At 38.4% G+C, this 12,608-nt stretch overlaps 1 protein-coding gene across 2 annotated transcripts in view; it reads left to right on the top strand.

Moving 5' to 3' along the window:
- NALF1 (NALCN channel auxiliary factor 1) overlaps positions 1 to 12,608 on the top strand; it is a 547,669-nt gene extending 535,061 nt beyond the window's left edge. The window contains exons 3-4 of one of the 2 annotated variants that reach the window (XM_081815204.1): positions 10,069 to 10,114; positions 11,828 to 11,909. In XM_081815204.1, the coding sequence (XP_081671330.1) occupies positions 10,069 to 10,091 (23 nt within the window). In that variant the 3' untranslated portion in view covers positions 10,092 to 10,114; positions 11,828 to 11,909. Of the gene's footprint in view, positions 1 to 10,068; positions 10,115 to 11,827 lie in introns of both variants that reach the window. The other variant, XM_081815203.1, reaches the window with a different exon arrangement.

The following is a 12,608-nucleotide window of genomic DNA, read 5'->3' as shown; positions in this document are numbered from 1 at the left end:
ATGGCTCTCCTCCACCCCATCCACTAAAGTCTCCTTCAAGGCCTCCAGCAAAGGATTCATTAGGGAAGGGGTGGAAAATTAAAATGATACATTTGGTGAGAATGTATCTTCTTTGTCCATTACTTTTTTCTTTCTTGTCTATTTTCTTAGAATAAATTTTTAAAATGAGAATGTCACCATAACCATTTTCAGGAAAATAACAATGTGAAATGTGATATTTAACAGCGTGTGTTAGATTTCTGTTTAGATTATATTCCCTCTGGCTGCAGACAGTCTTTGTTTTTCTAGCACAGTCCTGGAAAACTTTAGGACCCATTATGAAGACATTTCAAATGCCCAATTTATTCCTTGACTCAGCTGATGGCCTTAATGAATGAGTGAATTCTCTGTAGAACATCTCTGCCATTTTAATGTGGGCTTTTGATTTTCATTTCATTTAGCATCATTTTCAGTTTTTAGAGCAATTTATATTCTAGCTAATGCACAGTTAGCTTTCAACTCTGAATGGCCTTTATATAACCAGGTATTTGTGCTTTGTCATCTAATATACTCATCTTACTGAAACATTCTCTTACAACTCAAGGTGCATTATTCCTTGATTCCTTCCCCTCATCAAACAAATACTTACTGTTCTTTGGGGGATAAACAGCCTGTTAGGTGGTTAGAGCACCAGGATGGTGAAGGAGTGATCCTTATTCTCAAGAATGTCAACTAGAAGAAAAGTAATACAATGCTATTAATATTAGATGCAAGGCCATGCTAGCATTTGCTCATCATACTGATCTAATACACCTACCACTGCTCCCCTCAAAAAAACTATTCAAATGAATACCTTAATTACCAAAATTTGCTCTTGCTTTAAAAAGATACTATAAAAATTACTAATATACAGATACTCATAAATCTGATTCTAATTCTTTTCTGTAGAGGGTCATTATGATTTGGTCATTATGAGTTCTAAATTTCTTAGCTTGACCTCTCATTTTATATTGTTTTACCAGCCTATTATAAAAGAACCCTAGAAAACTAGCAAATTCTCAAGAGATGACTTATTTTACTATTTTTACCTTAAAAAATGTAGACACAATTTGGATACCAGTGCTGATTTTATAGTTTTTGTAGGTTATTTCTGAATAAATCCTACATTGCATTCATGTGAAATCACTATTCTAGCCAATATAAAATGAAGAGATACTAAAATTGAAACACTATGTTCTGCGACACTAAGGATTTACATGGTGGCGAAAAATTATCTTGGTAATGAGTAAACCATTGCACTGCAAACCATGGGTGTGACTTCTGGTCTAAGCTGACAGACTGAAGCCAAAATTTTACTTCCCATCTGTCTCTAAATCTCATCGAAATTGAAATAAAAACTACAGAACGAAATATATTCATAGGAGCGGTAAAACCATTTTGTTTTGTTTTGTTTAGAAAGTGGGACACTATTAAAATGGACACTTGCACGTTTTTTCTCTAGAAGGGAAAAGGCAGTTGTAAGACTTTCCAGGACAGTCAGAATTGGGGGAGCATTGAGAGCAGGCTCTAAGTGAGCCCACAGCAGGGAAGGGCACGGTTCTTCCAGCAAGACCCTCTGCTGATCATGGCTTGTTCTGAGGATGTGCCAGGATCAGGAGAACACAGAGACCAGAAGCGCTCTGATGGAGTGGGAAAGGGAGCCTCAGCCTGTCCTTTCAGTCCCCATTCACTCACCCAAGGAAAATGCTGCCCCGTAGAGAGACCTGCAAACCAAAGGCAATGAGAGATAGAAACATTATATGGAAGGGCTGGGATCCACTCAGTATAAGCTTTTTGGAGAAAACAAAACAAAACAAAGCCAAACAAAAAAGGACATAAAGTGAGAGTGGGGGAGGGACAGGTTATCAAAGCAATGTGCAAAGGACTTTCTCCAGAGTGGAAGAAAAATGTGGTTTCAGATGGAAGGAGCTCAGCAGAAGAAGCCATGAAGAAACCACAGGCAAACATATCCTCTTGAGATTTCAGAATACAACAGATACATGCAATATCCAAAAAGGCATCATTGAGGATAGCAAGCCCTCCATGAAATGAAAGGGATGTTGACATCAGCATGGAGGCAGGATTTGGGCCTCCTTGGTCTTCTCCCCCGAGTGGTAGGCTGAGTAATGCTCCCCTAAAAAAAAAAAAAAAGATGCCCATGACCTAATCTTCAGAAACTGTGAACTCATTGCATGGCAAAAGAGATTTTGCAGGTAGGATTGAGGTCGTGGACCTTGGGGGGAAGATCATCCTGGATCATCTGGGTGGGCCCATTCTGATCACATGTGCCCCAAAAACCACAGAAGAAGACAGACAGTCAGCCAGAGACACAGTATGAGAGGCAGGAGAGATGACACAAAAGGAGATGTCAGAGAGAATGAGAGGACTCCACGAGTCATCACTGGCTTTGAAGGTGGAGAAAGGGGCTGTCAGCCAAGAAGTCGGGACAGACACCTTCTGGATGCTGAGAGTTACCCTGTCAACAGTGTGTGAGGACAGCAGGACCCCAGTTCTACACGTAGAGAGAACCAAATTCTAACAACACACCGAATGGGCTTAGAAGTGAATTCTCCCTGAGAATCTCCAAAAAGGAACTCAGCCCTACCAACAACTTGATTTTGGTTTGTGAACACAGGCCAGAGAAACCCGTCAGCCCTGCTAGCCTTCCGACCCACACAAGTGTGAGTAGGTAAGTGAGCACTAGTTTCACAGTTGAATGTGTGGTAAGTTCTTACTCCATCAACAGGAAACATGTACAACTAGAACTTTCCCCACAGCACTGGACCCTGAGATACAGCCGATGGATGCCTTCAAAGTTATTAGAACCAAAAAGATTGTGAACTAGGAAATATACCTGACAAACTGTCTTTCAAATGTGAGAATGAAGTTTATTTGTTTAAATTAAATATGTATACTCTTGAAAGTTTACCTTCCACACATCCCATCTGGAACATAACTTGAAGTTTTACTCTACTGAAACAAAAGAGTAGTCTGAGAAAGAGGATACTGTAGGATCTCAGTAGTGGTATAGTGAAAAATCAAGCATAAGATAATATCTGTGCAACAAAAATATATTAGAACATTGAAACTGGAATGATTAGGACACTGGATGCATCAGTGATACAGGGAAGAAGGGAAAACATTTTTTCTGATTCTATGAAAAATGCAAGACAATTAGAACCTCAGCAAAAGTGTACAGAAGAATCATGGGTCACATAGAAAGCTGTCTAAAATTTTCATGATTTTTATAAATTGATGAAGCATTAAAAGTCAGAATCTGTCTTGCCTAATATATTAAACAATCTTGAATAATATTGTAATGAAATGGGATTAAATGAATTCTCAGGATGTACTTTTTTTTTACTTCCAATATTCAAAATTAATATATATAACACAAACACAAAGGAAAATGTAGTTTTAGAAAGAAAACAAAGATTGGCCACATTTAGGGATCAGTGGGGGTGGAGAGAACCGTCCTCAGTGGGTCTAAAATCACTGGATTAAGAAATAGATGAAGGAATTTGTTGTATAGAGCCATGAAGATAAACACTCCCACACAAAAGCAAACAAAAAGAAGAAACAATCCATCAAAAGTGTTTATCCTTGGAGAAGAGGATTAGGATTGAAGAGAAAGGTAATTGTTTGCTTTCCATTTTACACTTTTGATGTTGTTTGAGCATTTTTATTGTCCATACTCAGGTAATAATTTTCTCATTGCCATTATTGCCTGTTTATTTTCAAAATATTTATTTTTTATTATGAAAATGCATTCCAGTTAAACTCACGTAGGTGGGTATAAGTAAAAGGTTATCATGCCGTCTTATCCTTAGTACCTTGAACAATTGCTATTAAAGGGAAAAAAGGAGCAGACAGTAAGTGGCAAAGTAAAGAGAAGCATCTGACTGTCTTACTTCTGACTCCAGTGAAATAACTAAGGGAACATGGAAACTCTAGGTCATCAGAAAGGGCCATCCATGTGCAAGAAACTGAGCCATTTCCTCAAGAGGAAGAGAAATCAGATTCGAGCACACTGAGGATTTCCTTGCAATTCTTCCCCTTGCAGGGGCAAGGTCCAAGGAGGAGATCAACGATCTAGAAATGACAGGGAATGTGATTAGTTGAAAACATACAAAACATAAAAGTGAGGAAAGAAACAATCAAAGAAATGACAGGAAATATCTTTTCTGAGCCTCAGGACACTCTCACTGGCAGGTTAAAGGATTCTCCCCATCTGGCAAAATTAAAGAAATTGGATTCAATTCCCAACATTTTTGAAATTTGAGAATGAAGGAAGTGTCCTACAAGCTCCAGGAGGAAACTACCACATTTGACCACTGACATTATATGTCTCTCTCAAAAAGAGTGGACTGTGTCTGTTCTGTGGGAATCTCTCTCTAGCCTGTGGCTAACTGCACCGGTGTGGATGAGTGGAACAAGTCACACAGATTTGCCTCTCCGGGATTGTGTCACAACCTGATGGTATTGAACTGAGAGGACAAAACGATGAAGTCCTGTGTGCCCATATGCACGAAAAGGCAGCCAAGCCTGCCTGGCCAAGGAGGTGTGCAGCCCAAAATTAAGATTACAGTGCTCATCTCCACCGGGTGGAGGGCACATCCCTTACTGATGGCCAATCTTGTGATTTATTCTTCATGTCACCTAGTGTGCCTTGTATTTCATGAAAAAGGCTTGAATTTTTCCAATATTACTCCCACCCCCTGTTCTCTTGTTCTTCTCATTTTTCACCTAAATTAGCTCCTGTGAGTTTCTGTTCATTGCAACCACATAATCCCGGAATAAGATCTATGTAAAGCAATATGCAAATATTATTAATAATTAATAGGAGACAGGATATAAAATATGAGTAATTTGACAATAACTGAGTTTAAAACATCTGATGGTGGCCAAAAAATGATAAAGAATAAGGAGTTGAAGGAAACAAAATTTTGTTAATTTCCTTATCAGTGATTCTGATAATTAGACAAATAAAGGTTCAGTTGTGTGTGGTTTTTTAAAAGCAAAGGTCCAATAGAATTAACAACAGCAAGCATTCAACAAATCATGAAAAAATAGCATTTAAATATGCTCACACAGAAAAAGACAGAAAACAAAGGGAGTGGTAAAGAAACATTTTTAAATGTTTGGAAATGCTATTATATGATGATAAAGGTAAGATCAAACACTACAGGTCTAACAATAAATGTAAATGGATTAGACTCTCCTTTTTGATCGTTGTGAAATTCTTATATGTAGAACATAGTACAGAGAAAATATAAAGAGACCAAAAAAATTAAAACAATGGACAAAGATATATCAGATGACTGTGCTAATATGCATGGAGTTTACATTAATACCAGACAAAATATGTTCAAAACCACAACAGGAACAAAAACAACAGAACTTCACTGAAAAAAAAAAAAGTATATATATGTACTTTGTAAGAACAAAGAGTATCATGTTTTCTTGATTAATAGTAAAGGTCTAGTGAAAAATGTGAAGACTTATTAATTTTCTGTATCTACTGACTTAATAGCCAAATGTATAAAGCAGAATCATCAGAAACAGTTGTAGAAGATATATTTCTCAGGTGATGACATTCTGAATAGGAAAAAATATATAAACATAAAGACTAAGCATTGTTACCAGTGTTAATATTTGCAAAAAATAATAAGATAATAATTTTACATTACACAAAGAAAAACCACAAAGAAAACAATTAGAGAAAATCAACTTTTTAAAGGCCACATTCATGAAATTAAGGTAAATAAAACTTGAAATTAGTGACTAAAATAGTTAATGAAAATGTATCAGTGACATTTTTTAAAAGCCACGAAACTCTTTTAAGTCATTTAGATATAAAAGGAAACATATATTACAATTACAGAATATGCAAAATCACTGCATATTAAAACATAAGAGAATTGCTGAAGCATTCTCAGATGGAAATTTAGAACAATAACTAACTTATTAAGGAAAAACATGAATTTAAATGAGTAAATTCGCATTCAATTCAGTATAGTTAGAAGGGGAATAATAGAAAATTAAACAAAAGATAAGATAATTAAGAAATTGATGCATTAACACACAGAACATATCAATGTCAGAGCATATCAATGTTCAAGAGCTGTATCCTTGATAATGCAAAAGAAAGTGGGCAAAAAAATCTCGCAAGTCTTATCAGGGACAAAACAAAAGATGAAATAAAGTATTAACAATGGAGGAGAGGATTAGAAAACTAGTCTTAAAATATGTATAACTCTACATGAATTAATGTCAAACTCTCAATAAAAAGGCTATTTTTAGATAACTATGAATGATCAAACCTGACACAAAACAACCTTGACAGATTAATAGCCATGAAAGAAACTGTAAAATTATGCAAATTACCCTAAAGAAAGAGCTTGTATCCAGAAAGTTTTATGGATTCCACGCCATATAAATTATTCTAGTTACTAAAACACGATAATAATGTATACAGAATATACATTTATATTATATGTATATTACATATATAATCTCAGTAATATACACACATTTAAAATTAATATTACCAAATCAAATAAAGAATAACATTGTAAAGTACAGTCACACATGCTGAATAGAATTTTCCATGTGAAATCTAGAAATTACATGCACACCCTGTGTGTATATGTATGTGTCTGTATTAATAAAAAAGTTGGGGAAACAAATTCCAGCAGTTTCTTCTTGTTTCTTTTTTCATCCTAATGAAGTCAGACTTGGGGTGATTCCCCTCTTCTTTTTATCTTACTGTTTTTTAAACTTTTGCATTCAGAAAAATATTAAGTATATCACTCGTTCATACATCTGAAAAAATTAGTCTCATATGATAGTAAAAGGTAAATTACTGAGATACTGAAGGATTATATTTCATGTGGTTATTTTAAAGATTTCCTTAGAATATTTGGCTTTCCTGTACTTAAGATAATATTTATTATGACCATTCTAGAGTAATTGTTCTGAGCTATGAAAAATAAGGTTTTTCCATGAGTGGCTCATATGAATAGAAACCAGAAAAAGAATTTGAATTGGATGTTCTTTAAAGTCTTTCCTCATAATAAATTCTGATTCCACTATTTATCCCAAGTTACAATAGGAATAATAATTATTATGTGAGATTTTACTATCTGTCAGGCACTGTTCTAAGCAATTTATGTGTATTACTTAATTTTCCAAAAAATCTCCATGAGGTTGCACTATAAGATAGAATAATAATTGCTATTATTATTATTATTCAATGTCAAATGGCAACTAATGATTTATTAGAGATTGCAAATAGAGCATTTTGTAAGCAAAATGTATCAGAACATTTCATTCACTGACAATTTCCTTTTTCCTTTTGAAACCCCAATCACTTATATACCTGTGCAATGAAATGATTGCTTGAGATATGATTTATTTTCATTTGGAAACAAGTTCTTATAGTCCCTTGAATGGTGCAGAAGAGTTAGCTGCTCTGGGTAGGCTTCCCAGGAAGTGCATCAGTGTGCAGGTGGTTTATCCGGGAAGTGCACCTGTTCCGGGGTCAGGGAAGGAGGATTCGGCAGAGGGACAGTATCTGGAGCTGGAATGGCCCTTCACAGATACTCTGATGATTGGAGGCAGCTGCCCAGGGGCCCAGAGTCAGTTTCCACCTGCCAGCCGCATTCCTAGCTGAGGGTGTGAGTCAGGATGGAACAGAGCAGAACCTGGTAGAGAAAAGTGCGGTAATGTTTTCTAGGCAGACCCAACAGAAAAGAAATTGTTTTTAGGCATAAATCTGAAAGAATGGAAGAATGGATAAAGAGACAACAACCTAAACCTCTTAGAAACTAGAACGAAAACTGGTGCACAGTAAAGGGTTTGTTGAAACCTTTGCTGACATAGCAGAGGGTAACCAGCAAACCAGATTCGCATCCCAGACCCTCCGGACGCAGGGACAGAGGGCAGTCGATACTGTGGAGGAGGCAGCAGCATGAGCAAAGGGTGGAAAGTGGAAATCTGTTTAGAAGTCATCAGATCTCCACAGCCCATGCCCGCCCCTCCAACCCACCTGTTGCTCTCCCTCACCCCAGGAAAGGCAGCTGCCTATTTCTTTATGCAAGGAGGACTGTTTTTTGGAGATGGTTGGAGAAAGTTGTTGGGTTGGGTGCCATCAGGGGGAGGTCAGATGGGAGAACCAAAATGTGGGTTAAATGAATGTGTGCACGCTGGATGCAGACTCACCCATCCCCAGCTCTCTTCTCCCATCTGGTTCTCAGAAAACCGGCGACATAGCCTTTGCCCTCCCGGACAGATAACACTCAACGTGTTCTGTGAAATCTGACCAACGCAAAGGGAAGAAATGCACAAGTTTCTCCATCTAAACAGTTCAGGCAGATCCCCTTACCCGGCCCCTCACAACACCTGCCTAGGTGTCCAGATTGCAGTGCTTTTTACGATGGGCATTCAATCAAGAATGCACAGCCTTCCCACATAAAAAATAAGAGAGAAACAAACAAAGAAGAAAAAATGGCTTGGAGAAAATGGGGCCCATGCAGGGAGGAAATAGAACATGACAAATAAAAGCACTGCAAATGTCTCAGCGATAAAAGGATATATTGCGACTGTGAAATGAGAACAGTCAGTTCAAAAAAAAAACAACCCAACATTCAGAGTACATAAAAGAGCTCTCAGAAATTAAAATGTGATAGAAAAAAACTCAGTAAAATCATTACACAATAAAGCTCACCAAATCCTCCAGAAAGTAGAGCAAAGAGATGAAGTGGCATAAAGTAGGAGAGATGAGATAAGAGAATTAAAGGACAGGTCCCAGGTGCCCGATAAGTGAAGGTGGGAGTCATGCTCGGAAACCTGAAGGATAAGAATTTCTGAACTAGAATTCCATGCTCAGCCAAACAATTAAATACAAGGTAGAATAACACATTTTTAGGCATGCAGCATCTCAGAAATTCGTTCCCATGAGCTTTTCCTTAGGAAGATCCTAGATGCCATGGTCCACCAAACGAAGAAAGGATGTAGAGACTATTCCTGAATAGCAAACCTACGGACAGAAGCCACGAGCATCCCCCACAAAGGCATTCACTGAGGCTGTCGGGCCGCTAGCTGGGCACCAGGCATCAAAGCAACAGGTCCAGGTGGTAAAAGACTCCAGGTGATAAAGCTGATAGAACCCCCTATTCTGCTGAAACTACTGGGAAGGGTTTGTGGTTTGAAGTAGTAAGAACATAGGAAACTGTAAGCTAATGGTTAACTCTAGGAAAACCACAGCCCTAAGGAACAGAAAACTCAAGTTTACTGCATGTCTAAGTTAAGAATTGTTTGTGTAACATCCTAATAAAGGGAGCCTTGTTGAACATACTACCATGCAGGGATGGGGGCGCATATGAGCTGAAAAATGAATATTATCCCCAATAATGTTGCTGTCATGTGTCCTAGGGGGAAGCCTTTCTAGAGACTGCATAAGAAAAGCATAACACAGGTTATTTACAGAAATGTAGCTAAATACAGAAACAGCGAAAAGAGGTTCAACTATTTGCCTCTGAAAAGGAAAAAATTGGGGATGGGGGAGGTGGAGGCACTTTTAAAGAAAGAGCTTGTGGAATTATTTGATTATTAATATATATGCATGTATAATTCTGGAAAAAATCTTACTAAAAGGATGGACAAGGGGAAAAGAAAGAGTATGAATTGTATCAGTCGAGAAGAGTATATTTATTGGCCTGAATGAACTGCCTTATTCTTTCTGAAACGACTTTAGTTATAAATCAGCAAACTAGCTTCTGAGCGAGTTTGGGAGAGCTTCTTATTTGGACGAAATCGTTAAGTATATTCTCATTATTATCATTCTAAAATGTTGATCTAAATGATCTATTCTTACAATCTTAACTATAAACTCTCATCTTTGTAGAATATAATTTTGGAAAACGTATACTTCAATAAATGATTAGTCTACTAGTGAGGTATCATATATGAAAAAAGAAAATATCATACATTAAAAATGTCGGAGCTGCAGACCTCATTAATTCAGTTTTTTTTCCATATTCTATCTAGGAGAAGGTGAAGTTTACCTTTGAATGCCTAAGAAGAAATGAATATTGTAAGCATCATTATAAGGATATCTTGGTCATTTCTTTAAAGGAAACTGAAGATTGCAGTGTATAATATCTTATTTAATAGATTCTCTTTTTTTAAACAAATATATATTGAGTGTATTCATGTAATAAGTGCTTATTAAAGACCTATTTTGTTCAAGCGTTCTACTACATATCGGGAACACAAAGCCAAAATACTTTTTGCTTTTAAGGTGACAGGTGAATAAAGAAACTGACCTAAAATTAGCAATTGTGCTGAAAAGGACAGATAACAATTGCTCTATTGAAGAGTTACATAGAATGCACTAGCAGCCCAGAAGAGAGTACAGACATCATGCAGGGAATTTCCGGGGAACTTGAAGCATAGGTGAGAGTAAAGTCCATGGGTTGATGGGGAAAATTCCAGGAAGAGAAAGCAGCTTGGGCTGTGGGGAAAGTATCACGTGTTCTGGGAGGATATCTGGAGCTACTGGTCAAGGAGTCTGAAGAGACAGGAAAAGATTTTTTAGATTGTATTATGTAGGTGGAGGCAAGGAGACACTATGAATAGCTATTATTATTAACAGTAGCCAAAAATTTTCAAATTGCTTCTCTATGCTAGGCACTAAGCCAGGCTCTTTACATATACAAAATCTTATTTAATCCTTACAACTACTCTATCCTCGCTTTTAAAGTTTCAAGCTTAAGGAAAGCATAGTAATATTTGTGTAGAAAATTTATTCTAACACTCTTGAGAAAATGTTGCTGTCAAGTAAAAAAAAAAAAAGGATACAGAATGGTTTATGTAGCTATTTAACATCATATATAATAGAGCAAGAAACAAGATTGGTAAGATAAAGTGTGTTATTCTTTTCACCACTTTGAAAGTTTCTAAAATATCCATTTATCAATTTAAAAATAAGAACAATGTCTTCTTGTAGAGGAACGGGGTGGGGGGAGGAGGAGAGGGAAAGAGAAGAGATCTTTTGAGGAGGGAAGAAAAGAAAGAGAGAGAGAGCGAGACAGACATTCATGGGAAGGCAGACTATAGTGCCAGGAGGTTGCAAACAGAACACCAAGAACAGAGAGACTCTTCCCACAATGGTCCAGGCCCAAGACAGGTATTCTTCCGTAGGATAGCAAACGGATGAATAAGAGCAATATTTAAAAAATGAATCCAAAGGAAATGGTCCCCCCCTTGGATGCTAGTGGCTCTGCGCACCCACCAAGAAGGAGAGCGAAGACAGGGTGAGGTTGAGGAGAGGGAGTGACGGGGAGAGGCAGTTCCTAGAGCTGTGATGCTATCATTGGTGGGTTGTTTCACTTAGCACAACTAGTTCCTGTTCCTTTATCGTGTTGTCTCCGTTAATCACATTCCTGGTAAAGAAAAAGGATGGTTGTGCAACCTTGGTCACCAAGTTGATCCAGAACCTCAGGTTCTGCTTTTGGACCAAATGAAACCTTTCATCCTATATTCATGACGACCCAGAACTTCCCCTGGCATGACCTCCGGGAATATAAAGAGAGCACAGTGGGGGACCTAAAGTGCTGGTCTGAGAGCGGAGGTGACTCTGCACCCAGATTGTCTGGACTTGCCTCCCCCTTTCGAAGTTACAAAATGCCTAACTGCTCCTAAGAGGCTGTGGCTCAGAACGTTACAGTAACAGCTTCTCTCTACTGTGCGCTCCTCCCCGCCGCTCCGCCTCGCTTTTAACCGGGCCCCTGTCTTCCTCCCACAGGGCTCTACGAAACCTTTCTAACCACGGAGGACCCCGAATGCTGTGATATCAGGAGAGAAGAGCGCCCGAGCAAGCCCTCCAGAGGGACGCTGGGGACCAGCAGCCCCTGTCACAGGACGTCACTCACAGTGTCATCAGCAGCCAGACTGGGCAACAGCAGACTCAAACTGTGCGTTCTCGTACTGATTCTCCTGCACACAGTGCTCACGGCCTCCGCGGCGCAGAACAGCACGACGCTGGGCTTGGGGGGCATCCACGCGCTGGAAGAGAGCTCGCCGCGCGACGAGTAGCCCAGGAGGGGGCCCCCCAGCCCCCGCGCCCGCTGCCGCTCGGACACACACGGGGTGCTCTTACCCTCCCGCCGCTTCCCGCGAGGCCTTTAGGGTAAAACCGAGGAGGATGGGCCTGGATCCAAACGAGGACACAAACACAGCTTTTTATTGACTAAAAGGCTGTAAAGTGACTTAAATTTCTCACACCATTTTATACACTGTGTTTTAATGTTTGGAGGTTTTCTTTGCTTTCCTTTGGTTTGGGTTTATTTGTTCGTTTACTTTTTTGCACTTGTTACTACAGGATTTATTTTTGGGGATGGTTTCTCAGAGGTAAACTAAGTCTTCACTGTCTCTTTCTCTCTCTTTCTCTATATATATATTTCTAGTCATTGTGTGTGTTCATCAGATAGTTCTGTCTCTCTGTCCTGTCAGTTTCTATTAGAGGAATGATCGCTATGACCTCACGGTATAGCAAAATACAACAACAACAACAAAAAAAATCATAA

This window comes from Leptonychotes weddellii, chromosome 3 (genome assembly GCF_054177405.1).
Source record: "Leptonychotes weddellii isolate Sample4059 chromosome 3, ASM5417740v2, whole genome shotgun sequence".
Lineage (NCBI taxonomy): Eukaryota > Metazoa > Chordata > Mammalia > Carnivora > Phocidae > Leptonychotes > Leptonychotes weddellii.
The sequence above is the reverse complement of the archived record's forward strand: the minus strand, read 5'-3'. Positions and strand labels throughout refer to the sequence as shown.